The sequence below is a fragment of the Uloborus diversus genome, chromosome 10, assembly GCF_026930045.1.
Source record: "Uloborus diversus isolate 005 chromosome 10, Udiv.v.3.1, whole genome shotgun sequence".
Lineage (NCBI taxonomy): Eukaryota > Metazoa > Arthropoda > Arachnida > Araneae > Uloboridae > Uloborus > Uloborus diversus.
The window spans coordinates 57,155,287-57,175,428 of NC_072740.1; the positions used below are offsets into that span (position 1 = coordinate 57,155,287).

The following is a 20,142-nucleotide window of genomic DNA, read 5'->3' on the forward strand; positions in this document are numbered from 1 at the left end:
TGCTTTAATGAAGTAGCGTGTTGGGGCCGTGGTAGCCCGATCGGTAGAGTGTCGGATTCGGGGCCGGAGGGTCCTGAGTTCGAACCTCGATGGTCGAAGATCCACCGTCGTCATTAAAGGGGACTGGGCGACGTTAAATATGCTCGTGGTCTCAATGTCCTCCAAGTGAAACGATACCTCTGGGGGTGCTAGCACCAGGTAGCTATTAGCACCTGGACTAGTTCTAAATTCTCATTAACTGTTCGATCCAGTGATGGTGCTGCCTTCTATCGGTATAAAAATAATGGAGGCAAGGCACTTAGTATGCAGTCCTCAACACAAATACAGTTGTAGTCAGTTGTGACTCGGAATCGGAAGTAGCGTGTTTTGCTTCTTGATGGTGGATTAATATAGAGTTAATAAGACTAACAATTAAGAAGTAGAACATGGTACTTTACTTTAGAAGACATAGGAAGAAAGCATCGTTTAGCCCCAAAGATTTAACGTGTCGCTACTTATTCTATGATTAGAGCTTCAATTTTTTTCACCTATCGCAGGTGCGCTGAAATACAGGGTGTTTCAAAATGAATAGCGGGGTTTTAACATGTTATAATATTTATTACACCAAACTTACAGCCACAAGTGATATATCAAACGAAAGAGAAACTCAAACAGTTTTACATAATAGCCTACAATTGTTCAATGTGAGCACCATTCGTCACTCGGTACACGTCAAGACGATATGCGAGTTCTTCCCAAACTTTGATGAGTGTCTCATTAGTAATTGCTGCAACAGCTGTTTCAATCCTGTTCCTTAATTCGGGAAGGTCGGCTGGGAGTGGAGGCACATACACACGGTCCTTAATAAACCCCCAAAGATAGAAATCACACGGCGTTAGGTCGGGTGACCGTGGAGGCCATGGGAAACAAGCCCTGTCATTAGGCCCCTTATGGCCAATCCAGCGGTCGGGTACAGTTAGGTTAAGCCAATCGCGTACCTCATTATGCCAGTGAGGCGGCGCACCATCTTGCTGAAAGATGAAGTTTTCTGTAAAACACAAAACGCTTTCTGTTCTTTAGTCGCCATCTTTGCTACAAGCGCTTTCTAGCGGATTGCAGCAGAAACATTCCACGCGCATGCGCACTGATGCCAACAAACAAAATTGTTTGAGTTTCTCTTTCAATTGATATATCACTTGTGGCTGTAAGTTTGGTGTAATAAATATTATAACATCTTAAAACCCCGCTGTTCATTTTGAAACACCCTGTATTTTAAGCTACCAGTGTGAAGATACAACCAACTTCTTAATGAGGTTTTTCCTGCTTTCATCTCCATTAAGGCTATTCTACCGTGATGAGCCTGAACAAAGGCGAAACTGTAGTTTTTGTATGCTCTAAACGAGCTGCTGGGAATTTCCGTGCATTTCTTCTGCTGGTTAAAATTAATGATTTCCTTAATTTGTACCAATAATATAAAGCTGTAGAGTTTGTTTGAACGCGCTAATCTCAGGAACTACTGGATCGAACTGAAAAATTATTTTTGTGTTGAATGGCCCATTTATTGAGGAAGGCTATAGGCAAATTTTTTTAAAAAATCAGATTGACCGAAATATTTGTAGCTGAAAATTAAATGTTGAAGAAATTGTTTAGTTCTATGAACTCATAATAGATGGCGGGGGTAAGTTAACTCTTCGAGAAGGCGCTGGCCGACAGTGACGACAGCTGCAAGGAATCATGCCCATGCTACGCTGTTGTTATCAGCGAACAGATTTTGGAATGCGATTTTTTTTCGATGTTCAGGTACACAACTTGATTTTGTAGTTATTTTTCTATTGGATTTTGTTTTCCTTATTTCTTCAACGTTTGTTTTTGTTCTTATAGTTAAAGATATTACTTATCTAAGTAAATAATTTGATTTGTCGTATTATTCAATTGTGATTGTGATTTATATCGTTTTCATTATCGTATTGTTTATTTGGCGAAACACTTTAAATTGCAGGGAAAAAAACCGCTTCACTCAATAAAGGGCAGGGTTATGGTAGCGTGGTTGCTTGGCGCGGTAAGCGATGAACTATGTAGTTGAAGGATTATTTTGAGTTTTAAAGCTACTGTTAATATCTTTATGTGTTTTGGCGAATAGTTTTAAATTCAAAAGAGACTTTAATAGGTCTTTTGAAAAGGTGTGTACGCATTTTAGTTGAAGAAAAATAAACATTTCACATCAGAAGGGGGGTGGGGGCGTGGATTCTTTTTCTTTAACGGACTTCCTTTAACTTCTTAGCACGGGCATCGCCGTGCGGGTACTGCTGGTTTAAAAATAATTTTAATTCATGGCAAAAGTAGATTCATGTTCAGATTTATATCCTGAAAAGTTTTCAATAACAGTTCCTTACAACAGTTTAATAAATAATTTTATTTCAACATGAATACATAGTTTCTTTAATTAAACAATAAGCTTGATAAATTGAGATACATTATAAAAAATAGTGATTAGTATATTTTTAATGAAAATTTAGGTTCCAATTCTATATCTGTTTTACTATTTCTTTAATTGCATGTTGGGTGTTTCATTCCTTGAATAAACTGCTACTTGTTTACCCATTCAGGAGCTTGTTTCTTTCCCTAAAAATACAAGTACTGAATATAAATATAGCGTTTACAATTTTTGTTAGTGGAAATATTTAGTAGGCTTTATTTGTGAGCATACATTTTTAGGGAATAAACATGACATATCGCACACCTAGTGCAACATCTGCAAAAACCATTTTTTGAGAAAAATCAATATAAATGTAATGCGCTTTAGCTTAAATTCTTATAGTAACAAATTGACGCATCTCCAAAAAAGGTTAAAAAATGTTTTTTCGTTTGTGGCTGTCGTGCACTTTAATATAACTAATACAAAAGCAACAGGATATGTATATCACTCAAAATCGATAATTTATGATTTGTGGCGGTGTTGTATTAGGTGTGCGATATACACTGGTGTGCAAAAATTAAGGACGAGACGGTTTTTTCAATATAACTTTGTACAAAAGCTTTCCAAATCAACACATTTAATACCGTAAGGTCCCCAATACGTAAGAACATGTGTAATGTAAGCAACACTTACTAAAAGAGAAATCAGAGGGATAAAAAGAAGCTTTATTGAAAAAATAGCATGGAGCGCAATGCGACTAAAGGCCGAACCATCCCTGTGATGGGTGTCCAGCAAGAAACATACGGTCTTTAGTAGGGGATATGATGTCCCCCGACTGCTAGGCAGGTTTCACAGCGTCTGCCCATGCTGAGAATGAAGGTGTCAATGAGTTGTTGAGGCATTGCTGCTCATTCGTCTTGCAGCGCCAATCGAAGCTCCCGAATCGTTACTGGTGGTAAGGTACGAGCTGCCAAGCGTCTGCCTAGAAAATCCCATACATGCACGATGGGATTGAGATCCGGAGATCGTGCCGGCCAATCCATACGTTCAATATCCTCACTCTCTAAGAGCTGTTCGGCAGCTACTGTGCGATGACATGGTGCATTGTCGTCCATGAAAAGGAACTGCGGACCAATAGCGCCTCCAAAAAGACGCACATATGGAAGAAGAATCTCGTTACAATAACGGGTCCCGTTGACTGAACCTGCGTCGAAGATGTGAAGGTCTGTACGACTACCAAGCATGATGCCTCCCCAAACGAGAACCCCGCGACCTCCATACCTGTCCCTTGCAATGATGTTCGAGGGATGATTGCGGCTTCCCCGCTCTCTCCAGATGAGTATGCGATGAGATCGCTACTCAGACTGAATCTGCTCTCATCTGTAAAGAGTACTCGTCCCCATTGATTGTCTCTCCAATTCTGGTGTTCCCGGCACCACAGAGAACGCCTTCTCCGATGGGCAGGCGTTAGAAGTTCACACCGTATAGGGCGTCGTGCAAACAGACCACCACCGTGCAGTCTTCTGGCCACGGTAAAACGTGATATCGGTCGTCTAGTCGCCTGTGTCGTGTATCTAGCGATTTCTCCCGCTGTCTGCCGCCTGTTTCTTCTGGCCTGTAAGACAATATACCGGTCATCTGCGGGTGTGGTTCCTCGTGGACGACTACTACTGAACCCCCGGATAGCTGTTCCTGTAGTTTGAAATTGTCTCCAAAGTCGTGAAACGACGCTGTGAGCAATTCCGAACTCTGCAGCCACATTTGTCACACTGCGGCCTTCTTCAGTCAGAACTCTCGGACCAAGTTTCGCGCAGACTTTCCGCATGTGCAACTTCTCCGTAACAATGCGTTGCACCACTTTCTCCGATAACTTCAAGGCTTTCACTACTTGGCAGAGACTCAAACATCAGTCCGCGTTCAAAAATGTTACTGTTAAAGCTGATGATAAAGCTCCGAAGGCTGGGAGGCAACTGACCTGTAAGCGGAGTGAGCTTCAGAGTGTGCATGCGTCAGTATAACGCGAGGCTCATTATTTTTGGATCGTACCATATATATATAGGGGAATGGGGGCACATGTGAACATGGTATGACTTTACTTTACTAGGATAATTCCAAGATAAAAATCTTCAAAAATTGTCGTTAAGTGATGGCAGTACCAGTCCTACATCTGGATCAAACTTTTAGAGCAATGAGCCAGTTTCTGTTCATGTGGTGACAACTTCTTTGTTTTAGCAGGTGTTGTATGTAATTTCATCGCTGTCTTCTTCAAGTGAAAACATATTTTAAACTAACTAATAAGCTAAACTGAAGTATTGAAGACCATTATGAGGCAATGAGAAGCAAAGGGGTGTAAGTGGACATTTTCAATTTTTGAGTAAAACGTGTTTAAAGATTAAGTCCTTGGTAGGCTTTCATTGAGAAGTTCTTCTAATTCATGCTGTATAACAGCACCTGCCCAAGACAGATGAGAGGTTCACCTACCATGTGTTCTGGTAATCTCCAAATTTTTAATTTTGCCTCTTACATCCCTTTGCTTCACACTGCCTCATATTAAGATTCAAGTGAATTTGTGACAATGTTTAATTTTTGCTCATTAAATTGACAATTATTATTTTTTTCTGCAAGTTAGTTCTAAGGTACATGATGGGACACTAGTGAACACAACATCCATGGGCACATGTTAACAGTTTCCATATCCTCTACGCAATATTAATATTAGTGTAGAGCAGTGGTGCCCAACCTACAGTTCGTGGGTCACATCCGGTGTAGTTTATAACGTATATATGTAGTTTAGTAAGAACTACAAGTCCACTGCCCTTCCAAGAATCACAAGAAAAAAAAAAAAAGAAACAGCTCATTAGATCACCGATGTCTTTCTAAATTGAGATGAAAAAAGATGAAAAACTGGAACTTTTTTATTAAGTGCCACATCTACCTAGGTTTCAAATTATGAATGTTATAAATTGTTACCTTTTGCGCATGCGCAGAGTGAAATATTAATGGCTTTCGATATGTTCATACTTTATCAAATTTTCAATATATCTGTTTTAAATTTCAGTATTACGTCCCTTGTTTGCTGTCATATTTTCCGAAAGCTTGCTAAGGGGTGGTCTCCGTGTTATGAGCCAAAATCTTTTAAATAAAATTCGTATTTTTAAAAAGAGAAGATTACAAGGAGAATTTCGAGAGAGCAGCACCTTCCCCTATGACGTCATAAAACACCAAATATATATACTTTTTTTTCTTGGTATGAGTATTTTGCTACGGCGTGAGCTCTGACTGATTAATAAAAATATTACCTCTTCTTCTTCTTCCAACTTGAATTTGTTCGACTTGACTGTCTTCAAATTTGCTCTGAAGTCAACTTCGGATGATTTAGCTATCATTTTCAATTTCTCAAATCTAAAAAGAAAAACTGATTTCAATGACCTATAGAAATGATGGAAGATAATTTTGAAATTTTGTTAATACACCGAAGAAGTAAAGGCCGTAGGTTTAAAAAAAAATCCGATACTAGTCCCTTTATAACAATGTTTTCCTTTTTTCGAAATACCCATTTGAGATAGATAATTTTGTGAGATATTAGGAGTAAATCAATAATAATACCAAGATATTTAACAAACAAAAAATTGTTTTATCCTTTATTTAAAGTGACTCGGTAACTTTGGATTTGATTTAGAAAAAGAAAAAAAAAAAAAAAAAAACTGCAACAGCATGGAGGTTGTGCCTAGCCTTGAACTCGTTCTATGTCTAAATTTCACTTTAGCTTAGTATTTCGAAACTATACTATGCACTTAGCCTAGCGAGTTTTAAACTGGCAGCTGGGTTGGTTGCAGATAATTGCAGAAAGTACCGTTAACTTCCGTAACGGGGCCGTGGTAGCCCGATCGGTAGAGTGTCGGATTCGGGGCCGGAGGGTCCTGGGTTCGAACCTCGATGGTCGAAGACCCACCGTCGTCATTAAAGGGGACTGGGCGACGTTAAATATGCTCGTGGTCTCAATGTCCTCCAAGTGAAACGATACCTCTGGGGGTGCTAGTACTAGGTAGCTATTAGCTCCTGAACTAGTTCTAAATTCTCATTAACTGTTCGATCCGGTGATGGTGCTGCCATCTATCGGTATATAAAATAATGGAGGCAAGGCACTTAGTATGCAGTCCTCGACATAAATACAGTTGTAGTCAGTTGTGACTCTGAATAGGAATAGGAATAGGAATAGGAACTTCCGTAACTGAAAGTTGTGAATTACAAAATTGAGTACAGAATGTGTGTGTGTGCTCGAGTTTATGGTATTTTTAAAGAAAACACTTTGAGTACAGCACCTTAAGCACAAAAACTTGTGCTGCGAAAGCTTTTCACTTTTCAAATCAACGTGGCATTTTTAAAAATATGAGAACTGTGTACATAACACGTGAAGCGTAAAACAAAATACGATGTGTTTTCAAAAAGTAAGGTAACAAGAGCTCTGTCGGGTGCGCAGATCCTATGTATGAATAAAAATTATGCAGAAGATAATGAAGTTGATCAGAGCTTTCATTTGTTCTTTGTGGATGGAGATGGGTGTTCACTAACAGGACGAAATATCAGTTGGAAGAGTTCTGCGTTAACGGGAACATGTCCCGCCAATGAAACAAGAAGTGTGCTAAGGGTTTTACACTGGGAGGTATTGGATCATCCTCCTTGCAGTCCCGACCTTGCCCTAAGTGACTTTCATCTCTTTGGGCCTTAAAAAAAAAAAAAACACTTGGGAGGTTAGTTTAGAACCGATGCTGTGGTTAAGCAAGCTATCTTGATGTGTTTCATTATTGACGATGATTTCTTCCATGCCGGACCTCCAAGTGTATCTTTAAACGTCCAAAGAGATGAAAGTCACTTGTTGCGAATGCGAGATTGGAACTGTAAGAAGGGTGGTCCAATACCCCCGAGCGCAAAAAACTTGTCACACTCCTTGTTTCATTGGCACGACAGGTTTCCGTCAACGCAACCATTTTCTAACTGACATTGTTTGCTGTTAGTGGACACCCTGCTCTGTCCACCGGTATCGTTTGAAAGCACTGCTCATCTTTGCTATCTTCAGCGTGATTTTTTTTCATACATAGAATCTGCACACCTGTCAGAGCTCTTGTTACCTTACTTTTTATATGTTGTTTTAAAAAGAAAGTTTTTATTCTTCTTTAAAAAGTCTGCGTTAAAGAGAAACCTCTCCGTATCGGTTTCCGTCAAAAAGGTTCCCTTAATGTTTAGTAATTATGTCTTTACCTAATAAACGTGTAAGAGTTTGCTAACACTAGACATCACATACAGCTACAGATTTATTTTCTTATGAAACAAGATATTTTTTTTTCAAGTATTACCGACTGTAACAATGTGGTCTTTGTCTGCCAGTCTGGTCAATCTGGTCACGTATTTCCCGAAATATATCATATGAATAGGCAAAAAATTTCTATTTTGACATCTTAATGCAGTCTACATTTCTTATTCAGTTGGAATGAACTGGAAATCGAACGATTTTTGAAATGATATTTTTAAAGCTTTGGCTGCGATCCCCATAAGGCCCAATAGCTCACTTGGCAGAGGGTTAGGCTTTTAACCTAACGGTTCAGAGTTCGAATCTTAGCTCGGGCTGCGCTACCTTAATGCATTTTGCGTATAACACCTTATAGGCGTTGAAATAAATGCAGCGGGAATACTCACTGCTCATGAAAGCTAAGTGTAATAAAGTGGTTATCAGAATTATAAGGACAGCAGAAAATTACACAGAAAAAAAAATGTTTCTAAAATAATTCAGTGAAAAATAGTCACAATATGCCTTTTTATGAGAGCAAATAATTGTGGAATGTAGAATATTAAAAAATGCGAAATATAAAACTTTTGCAGTGATTAAAAAAAATGTCACTGTTAAAACTGGACAAAATTATAAGGACAACGAGCGTTTTGCCGTGGAAAACGCTGTGAAACATTAGTAATCAATAATAGCCCCATTTTTTTTCAATCACTTTTATCAGTCTTGATGTCATGGAAGTTGAGGAACGTTCTTGAAAACTTTTATCCTGGGTTTTTCGATGGAGAAAAGGAGTTCTTGCTTGTTTCGATATTGAATACCATTTTTTTTAAATTCCGGGTGCCAGAATGCCTCAAGAAGTTTCCATTAAATTTAGATCGAGCCTTTTGTCCGGCCAGTACAGTAATTTAACGAAATAAGTGTCAAGCAATGATTTTGAGGCTTGAGAAACATGTAATTAGGCATTATTCTGCTGAAACAAATAGTTTAAACTCGTAATTAACGGTGATTTTGGTTAAAAAAATATTGCTCAGTTCATCAACATTACTCTCAAAATTCATTCTGCCCTGCACAAAAAATATTGGTGCAGTTTCCGTCCGTTACGAAATTTTCTCTGACCATTACTGAGCCGAACGATTTAAGGGGTTTTTTTTCTTCCAAAGAGATCGTAATAGAAGTAGCTGAAACCATCTAGTCCATCCTAATTAAGCTTTTTCTCACCGAAAAATATTACGTTATCCCACTTTTTACCCATAACAACGAATTTTTGGCACTTTCAGCTCATGATTTTTATGAACTTTTTAAAGAATCTGTCATGACATTAGTGTTACATATTGGGGGTTAGTAAATCAGTCACTGAGAAATATTACAACCTGGAGTCCCGTCTTCGAAAGAAATTGCGTTCTGTGGTCTGGCGGAGGGATATATTTCGTCCATTAAACTAACTGCTTGTTTTTGAGTTCTAGTTCCAGTTATCAACACATCACGCTTCAGCCATAGGGTGTAAATAATAAATAGTGATGTGAAATTTAAGTTCAATTGTTTTGTTGAAACAACAATGATGAAATCATTTCGTGATAGCTTAAACCATTGAAGGCCGGATGTCGTGCTGCAATTTATCAAGTAAGGAGTTTTACAAGATTTCTTTACTGCTTATAGTTATTCAATTTCTGTTGCTGCTGAAACTTAATCATCATGAAATAATATGCCATTCGCGGTTGCTTACATCGTTGCGAGCAGAGCATTGTGTTACAAGTTTTACGTGATGTAGTTATTGATAGTTATTATTATTAATATTATTTTGTTGAAACTTAATTGCAGTTAAATCATATGAAGTACGTGATTGCTCATAACGTTACACGCAGAACATGATATTACAATTCCTCAGACATGAATTTTTACGTGATTAATGTAATAATAGGTATTTATTTGTTTTGATAAAATTTAATCAAGGAAAAATCATGTGCTACACATGGTGACTTAAACTGTTTAACGCAGGACGTCACTTTACGATTTCTCAAGTATGAAGTTTTACGTGATTAAAGCAAGAACAGGTATTCATTTGTTTTGATGAAAGTTAATCAAGGTCAAATCGTGTGTTACACATGGTTACTTAAACTGTTTAACGCAGAACGTCACTTTACAATTTCTCAAGAAAGAAGTTTTACAGGATTAAGTTAAAGATAGTTATTCAGTTTTTTATACTGCTGAAACTACATGTAGTAAAATCATGTGGTAACAACGGCTCTAATCAACGTTAGGTGGTTGCCTACACCGTTGAACGCAAAACTTCGTGTTACAATTTCTCAAGTAAGAAGTTTTACATGTTTTGATTATGGCCATTGTTCTATCAAAATCATTTCAAACCTACTACTTGAATTATGAACTTATTTGATGATTTTTTTTATAATGTGAAGCTTTGCATTCTATGTAATGATTTATTGCATATATGAGGGCCGCCTTATTTTAAATGTTGCACCAATGACTATAAAAACTTGGAATTCATTGCTATAGGGGAAGTTTCTTCCAGCGTTGTTATTCGGCATGAAGACTATAACGGGTCGCTCTTATAGCATTGCAATTAGTTATACTAACTCACAAAATTGATCTAATGATATGGTCTTTCTGCTTATTTTTTTCTCATTCAATGAATAAAATATGCTTATATTCTTTCCATAAATAGTTTTCTTGTTTTTGAAGTAAATAAACTGCTATTTTTTCTGTGATTTTCCTAAGACCAGTTACGTTAATTTAACTATTCTTTTATTTTCTATACACGTAAAAGATTTCCGCTAAAACTATGTGGTTCCGGCAGAATTGTTTATACTATGCAGCCTTTCATACATTATAACGTGATAAACAATGAAGCGAAAGCTATTGGGAAAATGTCAGTGACAGCGAGGGGACTCCCTTTGGCTCAAATTTCTTCTGAAAATTTACATTCGCATTCTTCTACTGTGTAATTGGACTAATTCAACGAACGCTCCTTTAGTATCAAAAAATCGCCCTTACAGCTTATGTTTCAGTAGTTTTCTTGCTCAACATCAAATCATAATACAGTGGAAGCCGGTTAATTGAATCAGTGATTAATTGAATCAACCGCTTAATGAATCGAATTGTCAAAAACAGAACAAAATCCAGCTTTACTGAATTAGCCGCTTTATTAAATCAGTCGCTTTATGGAATCAAAACTGTTTAGAACAATTGTGAATCTTATAAGCGGCGGCCACTGTACGAATAAAACGTATTCAGCATTGATGGCACTCAGTGTAAGAGTAAAAAACATCGAATTCGTAGTAAATGGGGGAAGGCTGCAAACGCGATAAGGATATCAAGACCTCCGCAATTTGCATGCATTAGGCGCTAGAGTTCAATTGAAGTTATTTTTTTCTTTTATTGTAAACAAACAACGACGTTTCACGACAAAATATGTTTTGCCATCGTTTGATTAAAGCAACCTATGCTTATCTTGTTTTCAACCGATTTTTAAGTGGACTTCTCTAAGACCCAGCGCCAACAGTCTTGAACTGCACAACAACGTAAGTAGAGTACAAATCGTGAAAATATTGTAGTAAACAGCTCTTCCGATGCTACATTGATTCTCCTTCATCAGGTCAAGAACATACTCAACACACAACTATAAATGAGGAGTTCACTTTCAAAACGGTTTATATACAGTTTTATACTTCTTTGGCAAAAAGAAAAAAAAAGTTTTACGCACAAACACTAAATGTTAGAATTTCGAATTTCTCACAACGTTTTAAAAGAAGAACAAGTGACTATTGGCATAAGTCTAGTAATTTTTCCTCAACTTTACCAGACCTAAATTGCGAATTTTATTTTGGATATATTCCCTTTTGGTGTAAAACAGTGGATATCATCTCTTTTGCAAAAAAAAAAAAAAAGCATTTTCTCTAGAAATAAACTTCATTAGATTGAAACAAAATATTCAACATTTTTTATTATATAATTTTTTAACTCTTCTTTATTCCTTTGTAACTACCTCATTCTCTCCATTGAACGTTGAAAAAAAAAAAAAAAAGAAAAAGAATTTTGATCCAATTAAGTATGAACAATAAAACCACCCAAGCCGATTCAAAGAACAACGTTGTAGATCACAATAGATCACAATTTTTATCGCAATTAATCACAATTATTATCACAACTAATCACAATTTAATCATTAATTAATTACAATTTAATAGTAATATTAATTATTTAATATTAAAGTAGAAATCACAATTTGAGGGACCCTTTTTGCCTAACTGATAACAGACTTGCACAAGGTTCTGCGATCTCTTAATACTGACGGGACGCTTGATTAGAAATGCTCAGCCAGTGCTTCGCTCCGCTATTTTATTTGTGAACTACTTTTGAGTTAGAAGTGGCAAATTCAAATTTGGATATGTGCCCTTTTGAAATGAAAGTGAATGAGTGGGTACCGGTAAATAAGGGATAAGTTCCACTTTGCAGCCAACAGTTGATATAATCCACTTCTAGAAGAAAGAAATTCATGGGTTGATGGGGCTTATACTAGAGATTCCGAAAACGAAAAAAAAAAAAGTTTTTTTTTTCCGAAAGCGGATATAACCTTTTTTAAAGTAAACTCCTCAAATATTGAGCAAACTTATCACAACACCAACAATATCCAATAGACAACACTAGGGGCTCCACCGTCTGTTCGCTTCGCTCGCCAAAAACCAATTGATTGTTGAAAAAAAAATCCAGAGTGTTCTTCATATTACATTTAAGATCTTAAAGGCAACGATTAAATTCATTTAATATCTAATTTCATACGAGGCAGTGAGAAGCAAAGGCATGCAAGTGCCGGAAAAAAATAGATATAACCTGTACAAATGGCAGGAAAACATCTCCTCTGTTTCAGCGCAAGAGATAGAACTAATAGCCCTGGTAGGCACTGTTATACAGCAGGATTTAAAAAAAATTTCAGCGAAAGCCTAGAGTAACGGCACCAGTAACAAACATTCTTAAGACACCTTCTCGCGGGATAACTCAAGTTTCTGAGCCATTTAATGTATTTACACTTTTTAAACTTTTTTTTTCATGCAACTACATCGCATCTAACTTTTGGCTGCTTCCGGATCCTTTGAGTTAGTTAATTCTATTCTTATTTGCTCAATTTCGAAAATATATCCAACCCCCAGTAATAGGCACAGAAAAATCTGATAATACCCAGTAATAGAAAGGTTGTGGAAAGTATGAGTAACGGACAAAATTCTCTTTTTCTCTTTAAAATGTGCAAAAATTCTTCATTTTTAGAACCAAAGCCTTATTAAATTTAAATGAACATGTAACACCAGCTGACATCGTGGTATCTGTTCATAACCTTCCACCACTGCCTTGTAAATACCAACTGGCTCATAAAATTCACTCTGATAGCACCGTATTCATGGGCCACAGCAACATCAGTTTTACCAGCCTAAAATTCTTGTTATTTAAATCCAAACTTATAACTGTCTGTTACTAGACCCTTGTCTGTTACTGGTGCCATTACCCTACCTAGGACCTGAACTGCAAATGCGTTTTTCTCAAAACTTGAAATAGTTCACGTAAATCCCTTTGCTTCTCGCTGCCTTACATAAAGTTGTTAATAACAGGAGATATTTCTATCTTTAGTTTAGAAACGCATTTAAATGCAAAGAATTCGCAGAGCATAAAGTCCTTTATAAATTTCAGATGTATGTTTTTTTCTTTTTTCTTTGGGGGGAGGGGGGATTTTCTTGATGTGATTAGTTTTATAGTGAAATGTAAAACCTTTTTTACTTACTTTCCTTCATATTTTGAAACTTTTTTCAGGCTTGGCTTTACACTAAAAGAAAAAATAAAAATAAAAGCATAATTTCACCAAAGTAACTAAAAATTAAGTTTGGTTTTAAAATTTCATTCTTAACTATTCTAGAAGACGATTTTTTGTTTTTCAGCAGAGGTTACACATCATAAAATCAATTATACGTGAATTATTTTTGGCGTTTCTTCCAGAGTAACGTCGTTTTTACCAATATTTGCTTTTTATAAAGACAGTTCTAAACAAAAACACTTGCCATATGTCTTGACAAACAATCATGTAAGTAGTATTTAATAATAGAAGATGTGATTGTTTCTTGTCAATCGCAGTATATAAGAAATTTCGTTTTCTCTCAGCTATTGTTTACAGAACCAAAGAGTTGCCTACAATTTTTGTTCTGATTTAAACATTGCATTAATTTGAAAAATATTACTTACAATTTTCCTCTTAAATCGTTGACTTGAATGGCTAATTCATTGATCTGTAAGTGAATAGGAAGTATAAATCAAGGTAATTTACTGATACACTTGCGAGGAACACAAATATGTTAATATTTTACCATGAAATCCTTATGTCCAACATCATATTCTAGGTCATATTTCGCTTCTTCCAGCTCTTGGATTCGCTTTTGATACTCTCTGCATATCGCTTGTAAAGTAGCTGTAAAGATTTAAAATACAATACTGCACATACTTTGTTTCAATAGATAATTGATGGAAATTGATTGAAAATTTAAGCCTTATATCTGCACCTCAGAGCCAGACGGACGTAAGTCACATAATCGCAACTTTACAGGAGAGAGGAAGAACTTTTTTCTGGCCCATGCAAAGGATGGGACGCGCGCTCTTTTAACCCTGGTATAAAAAAAATGAAAATAATTTTTTTTTTTTTTTTTTTTTTTTACGTTTACATGACTCGATGCGGAATAGGCTTCTACATACAACGCACTAATAAACGGAAAATCCCAATTTTTGGACTTCGTCGTATCATCTGCATCACCGCCTACGGCAACTCGCTCAAACCGCCTGCAGCTGGTTTGTGCAGCACCCTATTTCCTGAAAGTAACACAGGGGGTACTTTTGGTGTTTCACCCCGTACTTGCCCCCTGAGGCAGCATAAGCTAGTGAAGGACTTTAATTCGACGTTTCTGGGGCGTAAATTACATTCCTTTAAAAGAAAAGAGGAAAATATAATGGCATCAAAAAGCGCACTTTAAGCCATTAAAAACATATTTTTATCTTTGCGCATCGAAAAATGCACTTCACTTTGCTACTCGAAAAACATTCGTTTTCCCTGCGTGTTTTTCTGTTTGCGAGTCGCTTCTGTTTCGGCCACTTGTCAGCAGCACGGGGTGAAGAACCGTTGTGGGGAAAATGAAGTTTTTAATTAACATCTGCGCTAATTAAAGTCGAACAATTATATCACCTAGCGAAACATGTAGCCTGGAAAATTACTAATCTATCGATACCTTGTCCGATGCTCTGTTTTCTGTCGTTCACCAGGAGAACCGATGACAGAGATAGTTACATAGATACATAAACAGCACAACCTTCAATAATATTTGATGATCGTAATCGTACATGACATAAATCGTAAGGGATTCACAGAAAGATAAACCTAAATTCAGTATTACATGAATAGAAAATGTCACAAATAAAAACAAACATTGTGATAGAAAGTACTTGAAATAAGCGATTTTAATACTTTGTTTAGAATATAAATAAAATTTTACCTTCGTTAGCGTTTTCTAAGCTTTTTGGCTGGCCACACCTTTCTATAATCATTTTCTTTCTTTGCTCAGCTTTTCTTTCTTGTTCTTTCTTCAATTCTTCTGCTGCTTTTTTCCTCAGCAGTGTCTGTAGAATAGTAAAGCAAAAAGTTTGTTGTATTTTTTGGGCTTCTTTCTTAATTAATAAAGTGAATGGTTTTAGGTCATTACATTTCATTTTTTCGCATGAAATTGATTGGAACAAATCTGCTAACAGTTTTCTTTTTAAAAACAATCTGATTACTTATAAGATACTTTCTGAAGTCCCAAATATTTTACTTTTGATGCATTGACTTTTAATTAATTTGAGAAACACTTTTCACGTTATACTGAAAAACCCATTGAAAATAGCTATGTGACCCATGAATGTAGCCTAATGAATATATTTCTGTTAATCTATGACTGCTCAGTTTTCTCAAAGCAGTCGCTTAAAAATATGCGTATTTTTATGTACTAGAAAACCAATATAAACTACACAAAATTTACACAAATGACGTTAAAAATTACACTTAGCATGATAAATTCTATTACAAGGTTCTACTTCACATTTTCCACACCAAATTTGAGTTTAATTACAATTTTTTCCAATGCTTTGAGCAACAAACAATACACTTTCGGTGAAACTTTTTCTTTATTAAATTAGTAGGTGTGTGGTTTGCAAAATTGCCGAGCAGTCTGTGTAAAATTTCAGAAAATGCATTACTGTCAATAGTGATGCCACATGAAAGAATGGATGCTATATTAGGGGTCTAACTAGGTCTGCAGAACACAAGAGTCTGTAACACAGCTTTATTAGAATAAATAAAAGGTAAAGCATGCATATTAAAGGAGCATTTTTGTACAGGTTCTTGTTATACGGGATCAGAAGGAGAATTAATAATAGAAAACAGGATTTTTTCCCCTTCAAACGAGCAAATAATTTCAATGCATCAATGTTCAGCATCAATGCCCATCTGGAGGCATTCTTGAAAGTGGCTGGAGTACTCTTTAAGAAACACTAGATGTTTTGCGAAAATAGCTTCATCAGTGAGAGTTCTGAAAACGGTCCTTATCAGAATCATTTGAAATATTGTAGCTGCTACGTCTGCACAAGGGATTTTTTTTTTTTTTGAGCAACACTGTGAACGTGACAGTAAAGCTACTTGCTCACCTTATCTCATACACAAAGAGTCAATGATGGCCATTGAAGCAATTACTCTTATTTATCTAGAAATGAGGGGATGTCTCATCGTCATCCTGTTGAAATCACATTAAATTCTGAATGTCAATTTCAACATTCCAGTAAGTCTGGTACTACCACTTGCACGAAGATGCGATACTCCTTGCCTTTTGGTCAAAGAAGATGCAAATGTGGGTCTATAATTAACTTATTCATAATATACCTCAACACATTACAGAATACCTTCCGTGGAAAGCATATCAGTAGCAAATTGTGGCTCAGCGCCACAAATGGGAATCAAATTAAAACTTAAAGGCTATGATATTTATAATCGACAGATGCTTCAGCCCCTCCCCCCCCCCCAATTTAATTGTATGTAACATACCACTCTTGACAAGAGTTTTACACAAAGTGAAGGATTTTTAGATTTCCTATGCTCTTTCACCCACTCTTGCTATTTTTGTCTCCATAGCGTCATTGAATCATTTATTAAACAAATTAATAAAAAATAAAAATAAGAGCAATATATTTTTCTTTCCTTTTGAAATCCTTGCTCTTCAACTTTCTTACATAAAGCGTATAGAACGTAATAAAAATCGGAACGTTAAATCTGAATATAGAATGACAGGAAAGCATGGTATATTCAAACTTAGCATTCTAAATTTTTGTTATATTCTGTAACCTTTGTTATTTATGAATCATTTACTAAGGATGCTTAAAATAATATAGATTTTCTTTCAAAGTTTAAAAAAATCAGCTCCGTTTCTTGCCGTTTCATTTAACTGCGTTGGATATTAAGGTAAGCATATTACGAGTATTTACGTTTTTGAAACGGGGGGAAAAAAAACCTGCAAAACGTACGTTATTTGATAAAAGTTGGTTTTGAGCATCAATATCGTAAATGAAATATTTGTTTTACATTCATTATGTAATCCATGCTACATCTTGTGTATGTTATAGCTTGAGTTTTATACTTCAACTAGTGTTAAACAAGTGAAACTTGACTACAGGGAATGAAACATCGTTGTGAATTTTTGTTATTGTTCATAGTTAGAGATTCTTAATTCACTCCTATCATCATTTGCAATTATTGGACTCACAGTGCTTTTGTAGGCTATCTACACACACACACATACAAAAAAAAAAAAATAAAATAAAGGAAAAAAAAAAAGAATGAGTAAATAAACAGTTGCTCAGCATATTCGAACAGTTACAAAGTAAACTTTTATTGTATGTTTAACTTTTTACTGTGTAAGCAAACATTTCAGTTTAAAAAGTGTAAAAATGATTGATGACTGTGGAAAATTTATCAATTCTAAAAGTTTTGTCGTTGATCTTTGAACAAGTGCTGAGTTTGAAGGGCTTTTTTAGCTCTTCATCATGTAAAATCGTGCTTATCATGTAAAAAATGCAATAGCATAAGATCTCAAAAAGATTTTTTTTTATTTGGTAGCAAAATAGGGTACCTTTTAATGTATTTTAAAATAAAGTGTGAACCGAAGCGGCAGCTCATTTCTTAGACTAATGTAAAACGCATAGAGTTTATTTGAAACCCACAGAGTCTGTTCAAGTTTTCTAAAGGTGAAACAAAAAGAACTGGTTTTTCAAATAAATTATAAACTAGAAATATACGCATTAGATTTTTACTTAAGTCTTCTTCATAGCATGAATGAGTAAAACACGCAAGTGTATTTCAAGAGATGTTACTTAGCAGAGGAAATGAAAGCAATTTGATAAATCAATTTATTTCGAACGGTGTCCCTTAAATAAGTTAAAGCAATGTTTAACAAGAAATTTTACAGATGAGGACTTTTTGCAATGGCGAAAATTGGCTCAGAAAATGTCTGTTTTAACCTGAATCTAAAAATAAATCAGTGAAGGAAAATTAGAAACATAGTTGCTTTAAATTACTTTTTTTTAAGGACTAGAGATGTTCTCGGACTACATCTCAAAAACAGCACCGTTAATGAGGGTTTTTGTTCAAAATATCGATTTTTTGGAAAGATCCCTATTCGGAACAGCATGAGTTTTATTTGAATATTGCAACTAACCGGAAAAAATGAAGCTAAAAATTATACTTTATCACACTCGTACGTATTGAATGCAGCAAACGCTGTATATAAATTAATAACAGTTTTCTCACTCTTAGTTTCTTTTTCCTTTCTGGTGTCATAAATCCGCCCTTTTTGCATTTTTTCGATTTGGTGGATTCTTCAAGTCTTCTCCGCACTTCTGCTTTTTTCCTTGCTTTTTCTTCTTGCTTTTGTCTCTCCTAAAGAAAGGCACAAGATTCAACTTTAATTGCATGTTCAAAGGATAAAGGACGAAGGTAAAACATCCACTCGGTAACAGTGTCTTGTTAAAAGAATGTTAACTAGCATATCGCGAAGGCAATTACTACAACTAGGTAACCACAGATTTGGAAAAACATTTTGGGTTATTATAGAAAAAAATTACATTAGCTTAGGTCCACAACATATTACAACTACATAACTATTGTTGGCTACTTATAGGTGCTATTTGGAATTTTCAAAAATGGATAAGTTGGTCATCAGGGTAAAAGCCCATAACTATACGAAAAAGAAATTAAATCAAAAAGAATTGAAAAAGAAATTAATTCTTACCTCTCTTTAAATTTCAGATCCGGCACACATGAAATTCAAAAGGAAACAAATTATTAACATGAGAAACAGTAATTAATTATAAAAAAAATCTTTAAATGAACAATTAGTAATATCGTTCAGAATTTACTGGCTAATAAATGCTTGAATTCTGATTACTTTTAGTTACATTGCTGTTCCTAAAGAACTTCATTAAAAATAACAGAAATAATGAAAATAACATCAAACATATGTTTTGCTAGTTAAATGTATAGTAGTTGCGTATCAAAAACTATACACCTATTTCAGCTTTATCCAATAGACAAAAAATGTCTGAACTGCAATTTTTGCATTAATAGTCGATGTCTTTTTCACCCATGAAATATTTTTGAATTAAAAACAAAAATAATACAGCAGTCCTGTAATTGTAAATAGCTAGTATGTGGCCTTAGGTACAAAACTGGATAATTTCAAAGGGGAAAAAATATCAAAGAACCAGCATGGAGAGATGACTTGTTTTACAACTTTACCGGAATGGGTGACCATTTTTTTATTTCTTTCGTTTTCAAAAAATATTATTAATTTTTCAACGCAAAAATGTCCTCATAATTGAATAGTCTTTGCGTCATGAAATATTTTGAGATTTTTTTTCAAAAATGTTCCTTTACTTTGTGGTATTGTTAGAAAATATATTCAATTGTTCGTATGTGTCCCTATAGAGGGGCATATGTGAAAAAGCCTGGGGCACATATGAACACGATTTAAAAATGCAATAAAAGCATAATATTGCAACGAAAAATTCTTTAATATAAAAATAGACGCATGTACCACTTACATTGAATGGTTTGTAATCTATACTGTTTCAGTTTAAATTGCACAGTAATTGTGTCATTAAGAAACTTCTTTCCTAAATACATAATCCTGCTCACTATCAAGATTTGCAGCATTTTCAGATTTATGAATACGCAAGGGCAGTGGCTCACACAGGAATTTTGCAAGGGGAGGGTCCAAGATCGAAAGTCCCATTTTCATATTATGACCCAATACGTCGTTAAACATATTGACTTGATTTTGTCGATTCGCGAGAACGGAAAACAGTAAAAAATAAACTATTGAATAAATAATTAGCATTT

At 35.4% G+C, this 20,142-nt stretch overlaps 1 protein-coding gene across 1 annotated transcript; it reads right to left on the bottom strand.

Moving 5' to 3' along the window:
- Positions 1 to 2,373: 2,373 nt before the first annotated feature.
- LOC129231302 (troponin I-like) lies at positions 2,374 to 18,678 on the bottom strand. The gene is made up of 7 exons (XM_054865589.1): positions 18,553 to 18,678; positions 15,215 to 15,338; positions 14,042 to 14,142; positions 13,920 to 13,963; positions 13,465 to 13,506; positions 5,695 to 5,797; positions 2,374 to 2,601 (listed from the first exon to the last, which is right to left on the bottom strand). The coding sequence occupies exons 1-7, from the start codon at positions 18,580 to 18,582 to the stop codon at positions 2,566 to 2,568; spliced, it is 480 nt and encodes a 159-aa protein (XP_054721564.1). The 5' UTR covers positions 18,583 to 18,678; the 3' UTR covers positions 2,374 to 2,565.
- Positions 18,679 to 20,142: the final 1,464 nt, after the last annotated feature.

What these genes read in the sequence shown, in the direction of transcription:
- LOC129231302 (XM_054865589.1), bottom strand. Translation starts at nt 18,582, where the DNA reads ATGACACCAGAAAGGAAAAAGAAACTAAGA. An exon ending in TTGGACATAAGGATTTCATG is followed by an intron (nt 13,964 to 14,041) that starts GTAAAATATTAA and finishes ATTCACTTACAG; the next exon opens with ATCAATGAATTAGCCATTCA. An exon ending in AACGATTTAAGAGGAAAATT is followed by an intron (nt 13,507 to 13,919) that starts GTAAGTAATATT and finishes TTTTTCTTTTAG; the next exon opens with TGTAAAGCCAAGCCTGAAAA.